The 18,771-nt window shown below is 43.4% G+C and overlaps 1 protein-coding gene across 1 annotated transcript; it reads left to right on the top strand.

The window, feature by feature from the left end:
* The first annotated feature begins 597 nt into the window (after positions 1 to 597).
* Positions 598 to 10,027, top strand: Atp5f1a (ATP synthase F1 subunit alpha). The gene is made up of 12 exons (XM_057789082.1): positions 598 to 750; positions 2,356 to 2,434; positions 4,156 to 4,325; positions 4,965 to 5,138; positions 5,236 to 5,402; positions 5,590 to 5,738; positions 6,642 to 6,793; positions 6,894 to 7,118; positions 8,111 to 8,218; positions 8,329 to 8,473; positions 9,344 to 9,494; positions 9,810 to 10,027. The coding sequence occupies exons 1-12, from the start codon at positions 691 to 693 to the stop codon at positions 9,889 to 9,891; spliced, it is 1,662 nt and encodes a 553-aa protein (XP_057645065.1). The 5' UTR covers positions 598 to 690; the 3' UTR covers positions 9,892 to 10,027.
* The last annotated feature ends 8,744 nt before the right edge of the window (positions 10,028 to 18,771 follow it).

Raw genomic sequence — 18,771 nt, 5'->3', positions numbered from 1 at the left:
GTATTTATTATAAACCCAAATTGGGGGGCAGCATGATGGCCGGCTGGGTAAAGTGCTTGTACTCCAAATATGACCTGAGTTTGATTCTCAGGATCCACGTCACGTGGAAAGAGAGGCCTGCCCTTTGGGTTTCACATGCACGCCTTGGTGCACGAGCATATATACCACACACTAGTAATAATAAACACTTAAAATGACTTCAGATGGCCAGGACCTGAGGACTAAATCCTCAGGGTGGGTGCACTGTGCAGGAGTTGCACTGCCCTGGACGGCTGCAGCATGCGGTGTAACGCCACCGAGACTGGTAATCCTGCTCGAAGTCTGCGCAGTCGGCGCCCCGGTGGGGACGGCAGCGACTTTAGGGTAGCTCCGCTACTCACTTGGTCGCCTAGGGCAACCACAAGGTCGATTCAAAAGACAAAAAAAAAAAAAAAAGTATGACTACTAGGGGGAAAACTGGGAATACGTGATTCGTTCATTTTTTAGTTCCAAATGTTGGAACTTATTATTTTAAAAGAAAAAAAAAAAAGAACAGTTTAGAAAAAAGGATTTGCGTCCGGAGGTGAAGGCGAGGGGCGGTACTTCCGGGTCAGGTGGGCTGGCTGCCTTGACCTTCCCTCGCGCTCGGCCATTTTGTGCCAGTCGTCCGGAGGCTGCGGCTGCAGAGGATCTCTCCGACAAGCTGCGAGGATGCTGTCTGTGCGCGTCGCCGCGGCCGTGGCCCGTGCCTTCCCTCGACGGGCGGGACTGGTGAGCGCCGGGGCCTGGGCCGGCGGGCGTGGGCGCGGCTGGAGGATTCTGCGGAGCGCTGCGGGGCTGTGCCGTGCTGTGCAGCGCGGGGCCGGGGCGGGCGGCGCCATCTTGCACCGTGGCTGCTCGGCTGCGCGGACGGACGGCCGCTTTTGCAGGCCTGCGGTGGGCGGTGGTGCAGGGGATCCGCGACCTCGGCGTGGCGGGGCAAAGGGGTGTTAGGAGGATTCCGGTGTTGGGGTGAGGGCGGCCCGAGGTGAAGGTCAGGGTTTGTCCGCTGTCTGTCTGGCCTGCTCTGAGGCTTGTTCCTGGGGTCCGGCTCCGCTGAAGGTCAAAGGAGCTGTCAGCAGCTTTGGGCCCGTGAACGAGGAGAGCCTGACATTGTCTGAAGGTCAGCAGGCCCGATCCTTTCACCTGTGCTCGGAGGTCACTTCAAGGGAAAGGAATAAATGAAAGTGATTTTTTAAGTAGTTGGGCGGTTGATCACTTGGTGCTGAACACGGAAAGGATCGTGCAGACATTGCTAGGTGCAGAAGCAGTTTGTGTGGTTTACACTGTCGACGACGATGGAATTTTTGTAAATGGCCTAAAATTAGGCAGAAGACTTTAATGGGTGTTTCTTTTTTCTAATTTTGGACACGTTAAAAGATTTGTCCTTGTCTAAGAGAGACATACATGGATCTAATTACATGAGGAGTAGAAAAAGACAAGATCTCCTGAGTAAATTGGGAGCATGGGGACCTTGGGAGAGGGTTGAAGGGTAGGGGAGAGGCAGAGAGGAGAGCAGAGAAAAATGGAGAGCTCAATAAAAATCAATTTAAAAAAAGATTTTTGTCCTTGAATTGTCCACCTCATGTTTAAAGAGTTGTAAAATAGAACAGAAGGTTGGGAAATAAATGTTGAGTCAGTGCTCCTCACTAATGATCTTGCATGTAGAAGAGAAAATGCAGGGGTCCAGGTTTCGCTTTGCTGTTGGACTTATTTTCTAATCTACCTGCAGCATCGTTTTGTTTACCCAGTCTTTATTTGCTCTTTAAGGTAGGAAATACACTGAGGTCTCCCCCCCCATTAGATAGGGGTTATCTTACTGAGATTTCCACACCTCAACTGAAATCTAATAGCAAAATTGTAATGCCTTTAAGGGAAGAAATCTCTTAACATTTGTTTCTGAAAATAAGCTTCCCATAGTCTTGTGCACCAGCAGTTTCCACACTAAATCCTCGAATCACGACATGCTTTTCCATAAGTTTTTGACTGATAAGCAAAATTTACCATTTGGTCAGCCTAAACCCGTATTTAAACTTGTTAGTTTTATGGAGGCTTCGCTGCTTGTTTTGTTGTTTTTGAGAAAGGTCTTGCTGTGGTTCTGGCTGGCCTGAAACTTGCTATATAAACCACCACAGCTTCAAACTCCAGGAGATCCTCTTGCCTTTTCCTGAGTGCTAGGATTACAGGCATGTACCACCATCACAACTAGCTTGTGAAGGCTCTGTGTTTATGCCTTGTGTATGTGTGTATACTTGCGTGTGCAAGTATATGACTGTAGCTTATGTCTGGTGAAGCCTTTTTCTAGGGTCAAGTTGCTTAAAGAATATTTTGTACTAGGTCTCCAAAAATGCTTTGGGGTCATCCTTCGTTGGTGCAAGAAATCTCCATGCCTCCAACACTCGACTTCAGAAGACTGGTAAGTCAGTTTTTAAATCTACACCATGGAGATTTTTTTCCCCCTGTTAAATTTTTTTCTCTTTTAAAGCATACTACAGAAACTCGAGTTTTCAAACCATTAATGTCCCATTTAAAATGTCTTGATGGATTCTCTTTGTCTAATGAAACTGTACATTTCTGTTAGTGCTGTATGGCTTCTAATAATTTATTTTGGATGAAAACAATATACATATGTAATAGGTACCTGCTCTCTCTCAACTAGGAAAGATCTTTTTTTTTTTTTTTTTTTTTTTTAAGTAAGAAGTGTGAGAAGAGGAGCGATTTATTTTATTTATTATTGATAGGCTTTTTCAAATGCAATTGCCTTTTCAAATCGCTTATGTTTTATACCTGCAGGTACATTAGGGATGTGGGGAGCCAAACATACATAAAAAGACACTGATTGGGGAGTTACTTTGGGGATGTGCTGGAGGGCTTTTCCTCTTTTTCTGTTGGAGGTGCTGGGGGTGGAACCCAGAGCTTGGTAGGCAAGCACTGCTGATCAGCGTCCCTGGCCATGTAGTGGTAATTTTAGGATAAAGGTAAAATGCATACATAGTGTGTATAGTAAAATGAGCACTGGTGCTTGGGTGCTTTTTTTTTTTTTTTTAAGATTTATTTATTAATTATGTATACAGCATCGGCCTGCATGTATGCCTGCAGGCCAGAAGAGGGCACCATATCTCATCATAGATGGTTGTGAGCTACCATGTGGTTGCTGGGAATTGAACTCAGGACCTCTGGAAGAACAGTCAGTGCTCTTAACCTCTGAGCCATCTCAGCCCACTTGGGTGCTTTAAAGGGTTTGTTTTTGCATTTGTTCATTGAACAAGCCCATGTATGTGAGGAGCTCAGAGGGCAGCTTTCAGGAGCCAGCTCTCCTACCTTGTGGGTTTCTGGAACTGTAACTCTGTACCAGGCTTGCTGGTGCCTTTACCCAGTGAGCCATCTCCCTAGCTGCCGTTTCTATTATTAGCTGGGGGGTGGGGAGGCACTGCGTGCTTGAGATCGGAGGACAGTGTTTTGAGAGTGTTCTACCTTGTGGGTCTTGGGGTCAAGGTTGGGTTATTGGGTTTGTCAACCGCCACTTTTCTTAAGGAACTAGTAGTCTGCTGCTCTCACTGCCTTCTCTTTAATGGACTACATTTTAAGGTGTTAGTGGAGTTTAGCCAAAAGTTCAGATTTAACATATGTACAGATTCTTTGGAAATTGAATGAGAAAACAAGGTAAAGCAATAGGAAAGGTAATATTTAATTTTCGCAGCTGTTTGGATTACTGTCCGTCTGTGGAGAAGTGTTTCCTCTCAAATCACTTGGGAGTTTTCAATAATTTTGACAGTGATGGATATCCAGCTTTATAAAAAAATTTATTTTTATTTACATGTATGAGTGCTTTGCCTGGGTGTATGCAAGTGTGTGCATGTTGGGTGCCCTCTGGGGGCTTCAGATCCCTGGAACTGGAGTTAGATACAGTTGTGAGTGCCATTTGGGTGAAGAACTGAACCCAGATCCTCTGGAAGAGTAGCAAATGCTTTCTGCCACTGAACCATCATCTCTTCAGCCTAGGATACCCAACTTTTAAAAAAGATTTTGTATTATGTTTTAGAATGATTTTGATTGTTATCATGAAGATGGTTGTTGGGAAATGGTTTTGAGAAGCTATTTAGACCAGATTATTTAAATTGGGTTGTTCTGTCCCAGGCACTGCTGAGATGTCCTCCATTCTTGAAGAACGGATTCTTGGAGCTGATACTTCTGTTGATCTTGAAGAGACTGGGCGTGTCTTAAGCATTGGTGATGGTATTGCCCGAGTACATGGACTGAGGAATGTTCAAGCAGAGGAAATGGTAGAATTTTCCTCAGGCTTAAAGGTAATTTATAAAGTGGGGTTTTTGTTATTTTAGGATCTGTGGCTTTGGTTTTTCATTTCATTTAGAGCTTGTCAAAAATTAAAAACATTTAAGTCTCAATTTGCCGCATTTCCCCCATTACAGGTTATAAAGAGAATAAACTAGGAAAGTTTTGGTTAAGCCAAGTCCCAGTCTCCTGTTCTCTCATAAATGCTGATAAATAAGTTGTTGCCACTGGCACCAACATTAAAACTTTAGTAAACATTGACACAAATTTCAATAAATTCATGCCAGTTCCTTTGTAGCTGTTCAGATTGTTTAATGCAAAAGCATTTGATTACTTGAACTAAATTCTTTTCCCAAGAAGAGTAGTTCCATTATTGAAAGTCGAGTCAGTGTGTAGCTGTCCAGAGCTCTGCTGATCCTTTGTACTTAGCTAGTGGAGATTGGAACCAGCATACCATAGTGTGCCAGTGTCAGTCAGGGCAACCTTCCGGAGGGTCTCCTGTTATGCTGCATGAAGTCTTCACCAGAGAACATTAGGTGAAAGATACTAGACTAACGCAGGTGGAAGGGAACATACTCTGCTGCTGGCTGTGTTACTAATATGGCGGGGAGAACCCCCTCTGGCGTCCTCGCTCACTTGTCCCTTTTGTGCAGGGTATGTCCCTGAACTTGGAACCTGACAATGTTGGAGTTGTCGTGTTTGGAAATGATAAACTAATTAAAGAAGGCGACATTGTGAAGAGAACGGGAGCCATTGTGGATGTTCCAGTTGGTGAGGAACTGTTGGGCCGTGTAGTTGATGCCCTTGGTAATGCCATTGATGGAAAGGTGAGTTAATGCTAATTGGATTCTGATGTGGTAAACATCAAAGCCAATTTTGAGGGTTCCTTTTTATTTATTTTTAATGCTTAAATGTTTTTTACAGGGTCCAATTGGTTCCAAGACCCGTAGACGAGTGGGCCTGAAAGCCCCTGGAATCATTCCCCGAATCTCCGTGCGGGAACCAATGCAGACTGGCATTAAGGCTGTGGATAGTCTGGTGCCGATTGGTCGTGGTCAGCGTGAACTGATCATTGGTGACAGACAGACTGGGTAAAGACTCAAAATCTTGTTAAAAGTTCTAACTGGTGTTGATTCTAAGTAAATAATTTATGTGTTTAAATGGTAAATACCTTGACTGTAATGGGGCAGTGGCAGGTGATAATCGCGGTTAGCAGTGGTAGCACAATTTTGCCTAGAAATCCTGTATTTAGTGACACCTATGCCACTCTCTTTAAAGGAAAACGTCGATTGCTATCGACACAATCATCAACCAGAAACGTTTCAATGATGGGACTGATGAAAAGAAGAAGCTCTACTGTATCTACGTTGCTATTGGTCAGAAACGGTCCACCGTTGCCCAGTTGGTGAAGAGACTGACAGATGCAGGTACTGAAGAACATCAGTCTAATGGCTGCTCTATCGCTGCTAATCTTGGAAGTGTCTCTATAACCAAGGCTGATTTTACTCCAGGGAACTGAAGGGTCTAATAGAAATCAGAACAGAAACAAGGAAGTGCTGTGCAGTTCCTCCTAGCTGGAGTGCTTGTGGATTCGATTACTATTTTGCTTGGGGTTTTTGTTTGTTTTGGGTGTTTTTTTTTTTTTTTTAATATTTTAATTTTGGGGCAGTGGGAGAAGGTTGAAACAAGGTCTTTGTGTAGCCCTCGCTGTCCTAGAACTTCTTATGTAGACCAGGCTGGCCGCAGACTCACAGAGGTCTACCTGCCTCTCCCTCTCAAGTGCTGGGACTAAAGGTGTGTGCTACCACTGCCCATGTTGATGTCTTTTCTTAAGGTGGGGTCTCATGCAGCTCTGGCTAACCTTAAACAATCGTCTTCTACTTCCCAGGTACTGGGGACTAGAGGCTTGTGCTTGGGGTTATTTCACAGGGTGTGAGGAAGAGTATACTGTATCTCATCTGTCCTTGGTTGGTCTTGGACTTCTTATAGCCAAGGATAATGTGGAACTCTGCTCTTTTGTCTCCACCTCCTAGGACTATAAGCATGCGCTATTGTGCCTAATTTATTTGGTGCCTGTGTTCAAATCTAGGACTTTTGAAGCCTGTTGAAGATGGGCTCTACCAACTAAGTTCTTTCCTTTCACCTTTATGTGGGTTCTAGAAATTGAATTCATGTTTTCAGGCCTTCATAGCAAGCACCATTGCCCCTAGGACTCCACCCACCCATTAATTTTACAGAATGAGGGCAGTGGACAATTTTGTTTCATAGCCTCTCATTTAAATTCACAGTATTGATAGCTTTGTAAAATGTAAACCTTGTTTTCTCCTCAGATGCCATGAAGTACACCATTGTGGTGTCAGCTACTGCTTCTGATGCTGCCCCCCTTCAGTATCTGGCTCCGTACTCTGGCTGCTCCATGGGAGAATATTTTAGAGATAATGGCAAGCATGCTTTGATCATCTACGACGATTTATCGAAACAGGTCAGAGGATGTCTTTATAACTTGTATGTTTGTATTAGTGGACGTTAGCAGATGCAGCTTGCTTAGCAGTTGAATTTCACCACCTTCTTCTGTACCGCAGGCCGTTGCTTACCGCCAGATGTCTCTGTTGCTGCGCCGACCCCCTGGCCGTGAAGCCTATCCTGGTGATGTGTTCTACCTACACTCTCGGCTGCTGGAGAGAGCAGCCAAGATGAACGATTCTTTTGGTGGTGGCTCTCTGACTGCCCTGCCAGTCATAGAAACCCAGGCTGGTGATGTGTCTGCTTACATTCCAACGAATGTTATTTCCATCACTGACGGACAGGTAACAGATTAATGGCTAAAATGTTTGATTTTTTTTTTTTTTTTTTTTTTTGGTTTTTCGAGACAGGGTTTCTCTGTGGTTTTGAAGTCTGTCCTGGAACTAGCTCTTGTAGACCAGGCTGGTCTCGAACTCACAGAGATCCTCCTGCCTCTGCCTCCCGAGTGCTGGGATTAAAGGCGTGCGCCACCACCGCCCGGCTTAAAATGTTTGATTTTTAAGGCACTGATTGAGGCTAATAAGCATGAATTAGTAAATTGCCTTTGCCTTGTTTTTTCAAGGCAGGCTTTCTCTGTGTAACCCCAGTGTATTTTTAAGGAATACAGTGAACATAAAACTAAAGAGAATAGGGACTGGAGAGATGGCTCACTGGTTAAGAGCACTTGCTGCTCTTGCAGAGGATTGAATCCCAGCATCTATTTGATTGCTCATAACCACTGTAACTCCACTTCTTGGGTGCTAGACAGCTGTCCTAGCTGTCTGTTTAGCTGAGAATAACTTTGACCACAAGTCCTCCTGCTTCAGCCTCCTAGATGTTAGGATTAAAACCATAAGCCACCCTACCTGCCTAGGCATGTTTTGGTTCATTACTTTCTAGCTGTAGGTAATTTTAAAGTGTACTTGAGAAGTTGTGTTGCTGCCCTTGTTTTAGTTAGTTTGTTGAGACTGTGTCATTGTATAGTCTAGATAGGCTTGGAACTGCGTGTAGCCCAGACTGACTGACTTGGAATCTCAGTGACCCTTCTGCCTTTGCCCATGAGTGCTGGGATCACAGGCGTATGCAACATGCATGTAGTTTGTTTTCAATATAAGTATCTCCCCCACCTCCATATCACCTGTTCTCAACAGTGGGTGTGTAGACTGGTGTATACCCTGAAAAGTCCCTTAGCAATCTTATTCAAATTTTGGGTCTCAGCTTTTGGCACAGTGACTTAAAATTTGGCAAAAAAAGTTTGTTTACTAGAGCTTATTATATTTGTATTCTTGAATCGCAGATCTTCTTGGAAACAGAATTGTTCTATAAAGGCATCCGCCCTGCCATTAACGTGGGTTTGTCTGTGTCCCGTGTCGGATCTGCTGCCCAGACCAGGGCCATGAAGCAGGTAATTTTACCTCACTTTGAGAGGGAGTTTGTTGAAAAGTGTGTTTGTTAACTGTTTGTTTACTGCTATGTGTGACATTGAGTCATGTTCACATCAACTTGTGTGCTCAGGTGGCAGGTACCATGAAGCTGGAATTGGCTCAGTATCGGGAGGTTGCTGCTTTTGCCCAGTTTGGTTCTGATCTTGATGCTGCCACTCAGCAGCTCCTGAGTCGTGGTGTGCGTCTGACCGAGTTGTTAAAGCAAGGACAATACTGTGAGTCCTTTTCATTTGGTCAGGTTCCTGTTGTAATTTAGGGTCTTGCCAGGTCTACAGTGCTGCATTGTACCCCAAGATCTTCTTTCAAAGAAAAACCACCAGTTTTATTTTGCTAATGTAGTCCTTATTACCGTTTGAGTGTAGTGTTATGAGGTAAGGACAGTCAATTATATTTAATACATCTTCATGTTGTAGGATATGAAATTATAGCGAACTTAGTAGTAACAGTAGTGTCTATTTTTATGTGCATTAGTGTTCTTGCATATATGTCTGTGTGAGGGTGTTGCATCCCCTGAAACTGGAGTAACGCAGTTATGAGCTGCCATGTGGTTGCTGGGAATTGAACTCAGGACCTCTGTAATAACAGCCAGTGCTTTTAACTGTTGAGCCATCTCTCCAGACTAGTGATTTTATATATATATATATATATATATATATATATATACGTATGTGTGTATATCCTAAAAAACAACCAGCAAATTTTGTTTTGTTTAAAATATTTATTTATTTATTATATTATGTGTACAGCATTCCTTCCATGTGTGCCCACAAGCCAGAAGGGGGCACCAGGTCTCATTATAGATGGCTGTGAACCACCAGTCGGTGGCTGGGAATTGAACTCAGGACCTCTGGAAGAGCAGTCATTGCTCTTAACCACTGAGCCATTTCTCCAGCCCCGAACCAGCAAATTTTACCACAAATACTGTGTTGTAAACATTACCAGGTTATAAGCCGTGCTTACAGCTATAGGTACAGGGTGTCAGAGTGGGTGGGTCATGGACCGTGTCTAGTATTAAAAGAAAAAATAGCTCTGTGACTTTGGTAAAATGGCATTAGTAATTCATTTGATGGTGTGCTTGTTTTCAGCTCCCATGGCTATTGAAGAACAGGTGGCTGTTATCTATGCAGGCGTGAGGGGCTATCTTGATAAACTGGAGCCCAGTAAGATCACAAAGTTTGAGAATGCTTTCTTGTCTCATGTTATCAGCCAGCACCAGTCCCTCTTGGGCAATATCAGGTATGAATGGAGCTAGTGGCCTTTATTGTGACTAGTGCAGTTTTTATACAGTCTTTGTTTCTCTGGGGGTTGGAGGTTAGGATTAAGTCTTGCTGTATACTAGCCCTGCCTTTCCTTGGTACTCACTGTGTACCTGTGTTCTCAATATTTGGCAGTCTTGCCTTACCCTTGCAAGAGCTGGACCACAGGTGTGAACCACCCACTATATTTAGGAAAGTTTAGCTGGTATTTTCAGCTGTCTCGTAGTCTTGTCATTGATCTTTGCCTAGGTCATTTGTACTAATCATTGAATCTTTTACTTTTATTTCCAAACAGGTCTGATGGGAAAATCTCAGAACAATCAGACGCAAAGCTGAAAGAGATTGTAACAAACTTCTTGGCTGGGTTTGAACCATAAAGCCCCATGAATCCATGTCAGACACTGCTTTGGTTTTGTCATTTATTCTGGTAAAATCAGCTCCATTTGTAAAGGACTGCTCTCGTACTCCTGATGTACAGAAATCACATAAATAAAAGTTCCGTATTGTGTGCTAGTTTGTTTGGGATAGGTGCAGGGGTATACTGTGCTTGTGTGTGGAGGCCAGCCTGTAGGGGTCAGTGCTCTCCTTCCACTCTGTAGGCCCTGGGACTGTAACTTGGGTCATCAGGAATGATGGCACCATCTTGCCTATCTTCATGTTGAGTTCAAAAACTTGTTTCTGTAAGGTAGTGGCTTATTTGTGTTCCCATCACCCATGGCTGGTCTCAGAACTCACTTGAGTAGCGCAGGCTGCTCTTGGGCAGTCTACCTGCCAGAGCTGACAAAATGCTCTCTTAGCCCATTCCACTTAAATATTGGTACAGTCAGCATGGCTAGATAATTCAAGGACTGATGACTGTAAATTCTAAAGTTCTTTGTAACTGATAAAGAGAAATCTGGAGATGTCTCTCAGTTGTTAAGCACCTGACTAACATCCATGAAGCTCTAGGTTTGAATCCCAGAATCACATAAACTTCTTGGAAATACGCAGGCCTACAATCCCAGCACTTAATTGAGGCAGGAAGAACAGAAGTTCAAGGTCATTACTGGCTATGTAGTGAATTTAAGGCCAGCCTGAGATACATGAGATCCTGTCTCAGTTTTGTCCATTGTAACCATTCTTTCTCTTGTAACATGATATTGGGGATTAAACTTGGCCTCACACCTTTGTAACGGTTTTACCATAGGACTTCAGTTTTTGAGACTGGGTTTCATAATGCATGTTGGCTAAAACTTAATATATAGCTGGAGCTGACCTTGAACTCTTTATCCTCCAGCCTCCTGCTTGGTAAGTTTTGTGCCATTGTGGCTGATTTTATTTCAATCTCCTCCCCCTCCCCCCAACACACACACCTTGAGGCAGGGTCTCCCTATAAGCTAGTTCAGTTTGTAGCAGTTTGCATACGGAGTTTGTTTATGCACTGGGGCCTTTTGGAGGGCTTTGAATACCGCTAAGGCACTCAATCTTCAGTAATGAGGTGATGACATCTTGGTAGGGGATATGGTTTGTTGAAGTACTCTTTAAGAAAACAGAAAAGCCTTAAGAGCTTTGGGGTGGACTAAGGAAGGACATTAAACCTGAGTATTTTGTAGAACTAGACTATAGTGAATGTAGTAGTCACTTTTCTGTTAGGACTAAATGTTCAAATACATGAGCCTATGGGAACATTTCTCATTCAAACCTCATTTTTCCCCAGTATAGTCTCATGGCTATCTCGTTGCAAACTTCAGAAGTCTAAAATTTTTAACAGTCTTAACATTTAAAGTTTAAAATCTCTTGGGTCTCAAGGCAATCTAATTGACCTATAAAATTTACATGCTTTCAACACACAAATATATTCCTATTCCAAAAGGGAGGAGTGGTATCCTACTGAAGAAAGATTGAACTGAAGGTCTCCATCCTGTTGTGTTCCACATCTATGAGTAGTTCTTTCAGCTTCACTCAAGTCTTGAAGAGTCCCTTTCCTGCTACACATTGGCCTCAACAGCTATGAAACCATCAAGGGACAATCACAACACCCTTGATATTTGTTATCTCCCAGACCAGTACTGTGTGCATGACACTGCCAAGTGTTTTTGTTTTGAGACAGGGCTTGTGTAACAGTTCTGACCTGGAATTCACTTTGTAGACCAGGCTGTCCTTGAACTCACTGAGATCCCTACCTCTGCCTCCCAAGTGTTGGGATTAAAGGCATGTGCCACTACCACCTAGCCAACACTGCTAAGTTTAGCTGCCAGCTTGGGATGGACCCTTGGATCACAATTTGTAGCAGCCTATGTATAGTTGCATTCTGGAAGCAAGAACCTTCCTAGGTTTTTTCATTTTACAAATTGGAATTTTACCTGGTAGGGTCTTGCTTTGAAGGCATCTTTCCACGGTAAACTTGGGAGGGTTCTCTCTCTCTTTTTTTTTTTTTTTGGTTTTTCGAGGCAGGATTTCTCTAGCTTTGGAGCCTATCCTGGAACTCCCTTTGTAGACCAGGCTGGTCTCGAACTCACAGAGATCCGCCTGCCTCTGCCTCCCGAGTGCTGGGATTAAAGACGTGCGCCACCACCGCCGGGCTGGGAGGGTTCTCTTTTAATGGCACTAATCTAAATAACAGCTTTAACCATGGCTTGGTTGGCTGCAACATTAAACTTCTAGGTGCTCTTCTGTTCCAAGTTTTGTTTTGTCTCACTTGTCACTGTTTTTATTTCTAGAGAGCAATCAGTAACAATCATGCCACAGACTAAATGTGATGCTGTCTTGAAACTTCCTCCATTAAATTAGTATACCACTTTTTAAATTTAGTTTCATGCAAGTTTATTTTTTTTAGTGATTTATGTTTTATGTATAGTGTTCTGTCTGCATGTATTTTTGCAAACCAGAAGAGGGCACCAGATCTCATAGATGGTTTTGAGCCACCATGTAGTTGCTGGGAATTGAAATTAGGTCCTCTGGAAGAGCAGCAAGTGCTCTTAACCTCTAAGCCATCTCTCCAGTCCGTCCCTTCACACAAGTTGTTAAGGGGAGAATACAGCTAGGTTCTTTCTAAAGCCTCCAGCTCAGTTTGCTGAGTCTTTGTTTCCCTCTGAAACTTCAGGAGCTGGGGCTCCATAGTTAGTGTATCTCAGTCCTACTGTCTTCCAGGCTCTTGCCAGAATGGCCCAATTAAGCTTGCTTCATTCAACCACTTTCCCAAGGGTCAAAGTCATCTGATTCCTAAACAAAACAGGTTTCAATTCTGTAGTAATGAGTTTTCTATTGCTTTAATGAAATACCATGACCAAAAGCAACACAATTTTTAAAAAAGAAAAGTCAAGGGGCCTAGAGAGATGGTCCATATAAGAAAAGCACAAACTGCTCTTACAGAGGACTAAAGTCAGTTTCAGCAGTGTCCATGTGGGCCAGAAGAAGGCATCAGATCTCATAGAGTTAGCTGCAGCTTTGTGTGTGTGTGTGGGGGGGGGGGGCAGTCTCCAGACAGCAAAAGACTTGAAAGAAATCCGCATCACTGGCATGCAGTAGACTTTTCTGAGGGGCTTTGGGAAAAAGACACACACTCTTGATGGTTTCCTTCAAACTTTTCCTTTATTCTCTCATCCTTGATGTTTTCCTTGTAGCCCATTTTAACTCTTAACCTCTAACTCTATTCTTTCCCTTGCAGCTTATATATCTCAGCAAAACCTCCCAGGCAATTTAAAAATCACAATGTGGTTACATTCTGTTTCTCAAGTGAATGATTACAATGAATACAAAACAGTAAAAAACAGCACGTTTTCCATATCTCTTACATAATTAAGCATTTTATATATCACAGAAGAAAACCCGAGAACCTATGTACATTCATACTCAAGCATCTTGTTATAGATTAACCATGTGGGCAAGTTAAGGTGTTCTTGTCAGGCCTTTGGCTACAGGCTGCACTTTTGCAGTTACAAAGAAAGGGCCAATTACTTATTGCTTACCTTGAAAGGTAATCTTATAAGGAATCTTAAAGGAATCACAAATTTAAAATTTATACATGAGGAAGAATCAGTCGCCTCTACTTTAAATCCTTAGGGTACATACTCACTTATCAATTTTTTTTTAATATCAGTAGATTGATGTCAAAATTCGGTATAAAGAATTAATCATTGCCTTTGATCGTCAACCAACCCTAGCAAGGACAACTAGTAACAGTTGGACTGCTTTGTATTTTTCACCTCAGCCATGTATCCTTGTGAACTTTTCTAGGGTTTTTCATCTCAAAGCTCTCATCAAAATGTTTGATCTAAAGTTACTTTAAAGCTTCGATTCAGCTAATGATACACAGCTAAACCTGTGGCTGTGTCTTTCAGCATTAAGAGAATTAGAGCCAGCCTGACTCCTGAGGACTCAATTGTTTTTCTTAATCATTAACTTTAGCTATGATCTATGCAGCTCCTTAAGTGAAACTCATAGGCCCTGGCTGTATTTCCTTGTATTTATTTTTATTCATCAAAACTCTGTATAAGCTAACATTATTATCAATTAGACAGCTTAGGAAGAAGTCATCTCCATAGTAATTCACAGGTGAAGATGCCCAGTAGAACATGATGTATCCATTAGACACAGTGCATTACAGCCAGTGTGTGTGTGTGTGTTGGGGGTGGGCGTTTCCCCACATCCACTCACACCGTGCCAGATACCAGTGTGAGAAGGGCAGTGTTAGCAAACATGTAAAGACCAGCATGGGCAAAAGACATACTGGGATCTGCGGTCTTGGGGCCTTTCCTAACTGAGATTGACCCATCGGGGGGTTCCTCCTGGTGGACTGGCACCTTGAACTTCAATTATCACATGCTGTTCCTCTGACACAGCCGCCAGCAGTTGTGAACTGCCTCGTGTGAGTGTTAGGAAGCAAACGCTGACCCTCTGAAAGAGCAGCGAGTATTCTTAACTGCTGAGCCATTCTCCAGCTTTGTATTTACTATTTCTGAGAAAGGGTCTTGTTTTGTAGGCAGGACGTGCCTGGAACTTAGAATGTAGCCTAGGTTGGCATCAATCTGATAGGAGTCTTCCTTCAACCTTCCCAGTGCAGAGGTTACAGGCAGTAAAACTTACACCCAGTTTAACCCTTCTCTTTCTCTCTCCCTTCCTCCTTCCTCCCCTGTATGTGTTCATTTGGGTTTATATTGTGCATGTGCGAATGTGTGTGGGTGGCTGTAGAGCCAGAGGTCAATGCTGACTATTGTTCAGTTGCTCTCCACCTTAGTTTTGAAGTCATCTTTCACTGAACCTTGAGCTCTTTGATTAGCCAGACTGGCTGGCTGGAGAGCCCTCGGGATTCTCCCATTTCCACCTCCCCAGGATTGAAAACCAAGGTGTTTGTTGTAGATGGAGACTACTGGTTTGTTTCCTGGCTGCTCAGACCTGAATAATTGCACAGAAGTTATATTAATTATAACACCATTTGTCCTATAGCTTAGGCATATTCCTGGCTAATGCTTATATTAACCCATTTCTATTAATTTATGTATCGCCACAAGGTTGTGGCCTACCGGTAAGGTTTCCCAGTGTCTTTCTCCTTTGGCAGCTACATGACGTCTCTTTTACTCCACCTACTCTCTATATCTCTGTTCGGATTTGCTGCCTGGCTATATTCTGCCCTGCCATAGGCCAAAGCAGCTTCTTTTTAACCAATGGTAATAAAACACATTTACAGCATATAGAGGGAAATCCCACACCATCTTCCCTTTTCTGTCTAAATAAACCATCATTATAGATGGTTGTGAACCACCATGTAGTTGCTGGGAATTGAAGTTAGGACCTCTGGAAGAGGGATGCTCCTGGGACTAGAAGTCAGACCGCTGCTTGCCAGACATGAGAAAACAGGAAAGTAGGAAAGAAAGAAAGAAAGAAAGAAAGAAAGAAAGAAGGAAAGGTAAAAAGCCCCAAGACAAAACATAGATAAAGAGAAATTGGTTAAGTTGTAAGAGGTAGCAAGAAACAAGCCTAGGCTAAGGCTGAGCATTCATAACTAAGAGACTAAGACTTGTTAGTCTCTGTGTCACAATTTGGGAACTGGTTGTGGCTCCAAAGAAAAGGCCTGGTACAGGCCTCTGTTTGGCCAGTCTAAGTTCCTGTGGTGCTTGCCATTTTGTTTCACCTGCATGACCACCAGCTCCCCTGTTGGGTGTGCTCTGGCTCTCCGGAGGAGAGAGATCGAACGTGAGGAAACTGCAGTAACAATGAGTCGGCTGTTGAGTTCCCCACTGACCTTCTCAGTGTCTAGTCTACGCGCTTGCAGGAGAAAATCCACTCTTGTCTTGGTACCAGGCAATCTTCTTGGGAGGTATCTGTGAGAAACAGAAGCTAGAGGAGAACATGAGCTTATAAGCAATGATCTTTAAGGCTAATTCATTTGATAAAGATGATAAGTTGTAAAAATTCAAGAAATGGGAAAATAATCGAGGTGTATTGATAAGGACTGTGCACAGCATAGAGGGCAGAGGGGCCCCGGGAACCTGCCAAGTTCACCCAGTGAGTGTGGGGTAGGGACTGACGTGGAATAAAAGCTCAGAGTTTGGGGTTGCACAAGGGGAGGGCCACGTGAAAGACCGGGTACCATCAGTTCTGGGAAGGTTAAAGAGACCAGGTAAGTACGGGCATTGGGATTTAGTTAGGGTGAGCGACAGGAAACTCGGTGGCTGTGTGAGCGAAGAAAGCAGTGTTTTGCAGCTGAAAGCTTGAAAGTAACCTTGTAATTAGTTAGATATATGGTTAGATCCCTTTATCCAACTTCAGTGTGACAATACCGCCCCTTCTTCCATTCTTGGTCAGTGTGCTGCTGGCAGGCATTCCATTCCAGGAGTGTAGCAGCTGTCCTTGGCTGACACTAATTAGGCCCAGAGAGGTGACAGTGTGACCCTTGTAGGGACGCTAATCTAAGGTTTATTCCGAATGTTAAGGAGGAGACTCTGTCCCTCCTGAGACCAGCACAGAGCGGCCAGGAGCTGCCATGTGGAGCTTGAGATGAAACCAACATAGCCCAGGCAGATGCAGAGGTGGCGAAGCTCACGGGTCTCTGTGACATACTTGAGCTCTGAATCCAGCAGTGTAAGAGCCAGTACTGGCCCCATGTGCCTCTACAAATCCCTTCCCACTGCCTTTGATCTCTTCTCTCCTTCCCTGCTTCTTTCTTTCTTCCTCCCCCTGCTGACCCTGTCTCTCATGACTTCTGGCTTCAACCTCTCATGCGCTGGGACTATAAGCATGTAACACAATACCTAGCTTATCCAGAGACTTTTTATTTTGGAAAACTGTTATTACCAATTTTGCTTAAGTGGATTTGATTTGATCTTGTGTTTCCCAATAGAAATGACACAAATCAGCACTGAGGGTAATAGGATAATTTCTCGCCATAAATTCCCGAGTGCCTAGATCTGCTGAGCAGGTCCCAGGAAACAGATTAGAGGTGTTAATACATGCAGGAATGACCAGAGGTGTATGGGAGAAGATACAGACCTAAAGGGATCCGCTGCCTGGGAGTCTCCTTTTGGACTCAGAGTGGCAGGTGGCTCAGGGAATGGCCTGGGGTCTGCGCTGGGTAGAAACTCATGGCACTCTTTGGTGGCATGTCTCAAAACAGGGCTTGATGTTAGAGTATAAAAACGTGACTTTCTTGTGTATTTCTCTCCCCCCCTCTCTCTCTCTCTCTCTCTCTCTCTCTCTCTCTCTCTCTCTCTCTCTCTCTCTCTCTCTCTCTCTCTCTGTCCCTCTTAGATCACTGACTCTGAGGAAAGCAGGTTTCAGTGCTGGGAGAAGCTCTGAACACAGATCAACAGAATATTAAGTGAATATCAGGAAATATTAGCCATATGTAGTCAATAGCACAGAAGGAATCAGAAAAGGAGATTTTCCAGCTGCATTTGAGCCTAGAGTACACAGCTGCCTGCAGTCTGTCGAGACAGAGTCCAAACCACACAGTTCTTAAATTCCTATCCAGAGAAACAGTGCAAAACAATAAATGTTTATTGTTTTAAGTTACTGAGTTTTTATTTTTAACTTTTTTTTTTTTGGTGAGGTCAAATATTGCTGTGGAGTATAGTTGGCATTTTTTTGGGAGGGGCTGCCAACCAGTTCCCAAATAAAGACACAGAGACTTTTATTAATATGAATGCTTGACCTTAGCATAGGCTTGTCTCACTAGCTTCTTTAAACTTAATTTAACCTGTTTCTATTCATCTATATTTGACCTCAGGGCTTTTTACCTTCCCTTCATTCTGTATGCCCTACTTTTTTACTTCCTGTGTGTGTCTGTCTGGCCTCTACCATCTCCCTGTCATCTCTTTTTCTTTCTTCCTTGAGCCTAAATTCCTGCTCTTCCTTACTCTCACTGCCTGTACCTCTCCCCTTGCTATTGACCGGTCAGCTTTGTACTAGACCAATCAGGTGCCTGAGGTGGGCAAGGGAAAACAGCAGCACGTCTTTACATAGTTGTAGTCCAGGCTGGACTTAAACTCATTATGTAGCCCAGGCTGACCTTGAACTTTCAGCAATCCTCCTGCCTCAGCTGGAATTACAGACATGTGCCATCATGCCTCCTCCTTGCTTTTTAAAAATGGAAGTCACCTATTTCACAGCAACAGGCAAACTGGTAGAGGTGGGAAGGTGGGTGTGGTTTTGAAGTCATCTAATGTTTGGAACTAGAAGATAGACTGCTCAGAGGTTTTTCCAAGTTGTGTTTGTATTTCCTAGATAATTCTACAAGGGGAAAGACTATAGCCCAGAAAAAGTTTTCAGAGGACACAGAAAAATGGGGCTTCATAAACGTGACAAGTCTAATGAAACTCAATTCAACTGAATCAATAAATATCGAGTATTTGTAATGTGCTAGGTAGTGCTAGGCCATGAAATGAGAGCAAGATGTGCGGAGAGCAGATGGCAAATTCATTAGAAAAATAGGCTTTTTTCGTTCCTTTTTTAAACCAAGGGTAAAGGGTATCGACAACATCTAAGAGAGGGCAAAACAGATATGTAAAACTTGATCAGTCGCTTAGAAAGTCATGATTAGAGCTCAGACGATTAAAACCACACAGATGGAATAATTCTAAGATTCTCAAAGCTGATGTATGATACCACCCAATGTCTGTGAAAGGGCTGGGACAGAGGCTTCTGGTACATCACTGGCTGTACAGCCTTCAAAGACTTTTCTGGAAAACAACTGAACTCAATACTTCGAGAACCTTAACAACATTTATTTCTTTGACCTGCAAATCTTTTATTAATAATTCTAGAAAAGCCTTATAAAAAAG

Source organism: Chionomys nivalis, chromosome 14 (genome assembly GCF_950005125.1).
Source record: "Chionomys nivalis chromosome 14, mChiNiv1.1, whole genome shotgun sequence".
Classification (NCBI taxonomy): domain Eukaryota; kingdom Metazoa; phylum Chordata; class Mammalia; order Rodentia; family Cricetidae; genus Chionomys; species Chionomys nivalis.
This window is presented reverse-complemented; position numbering and strand designations above follow the sequence as displayed.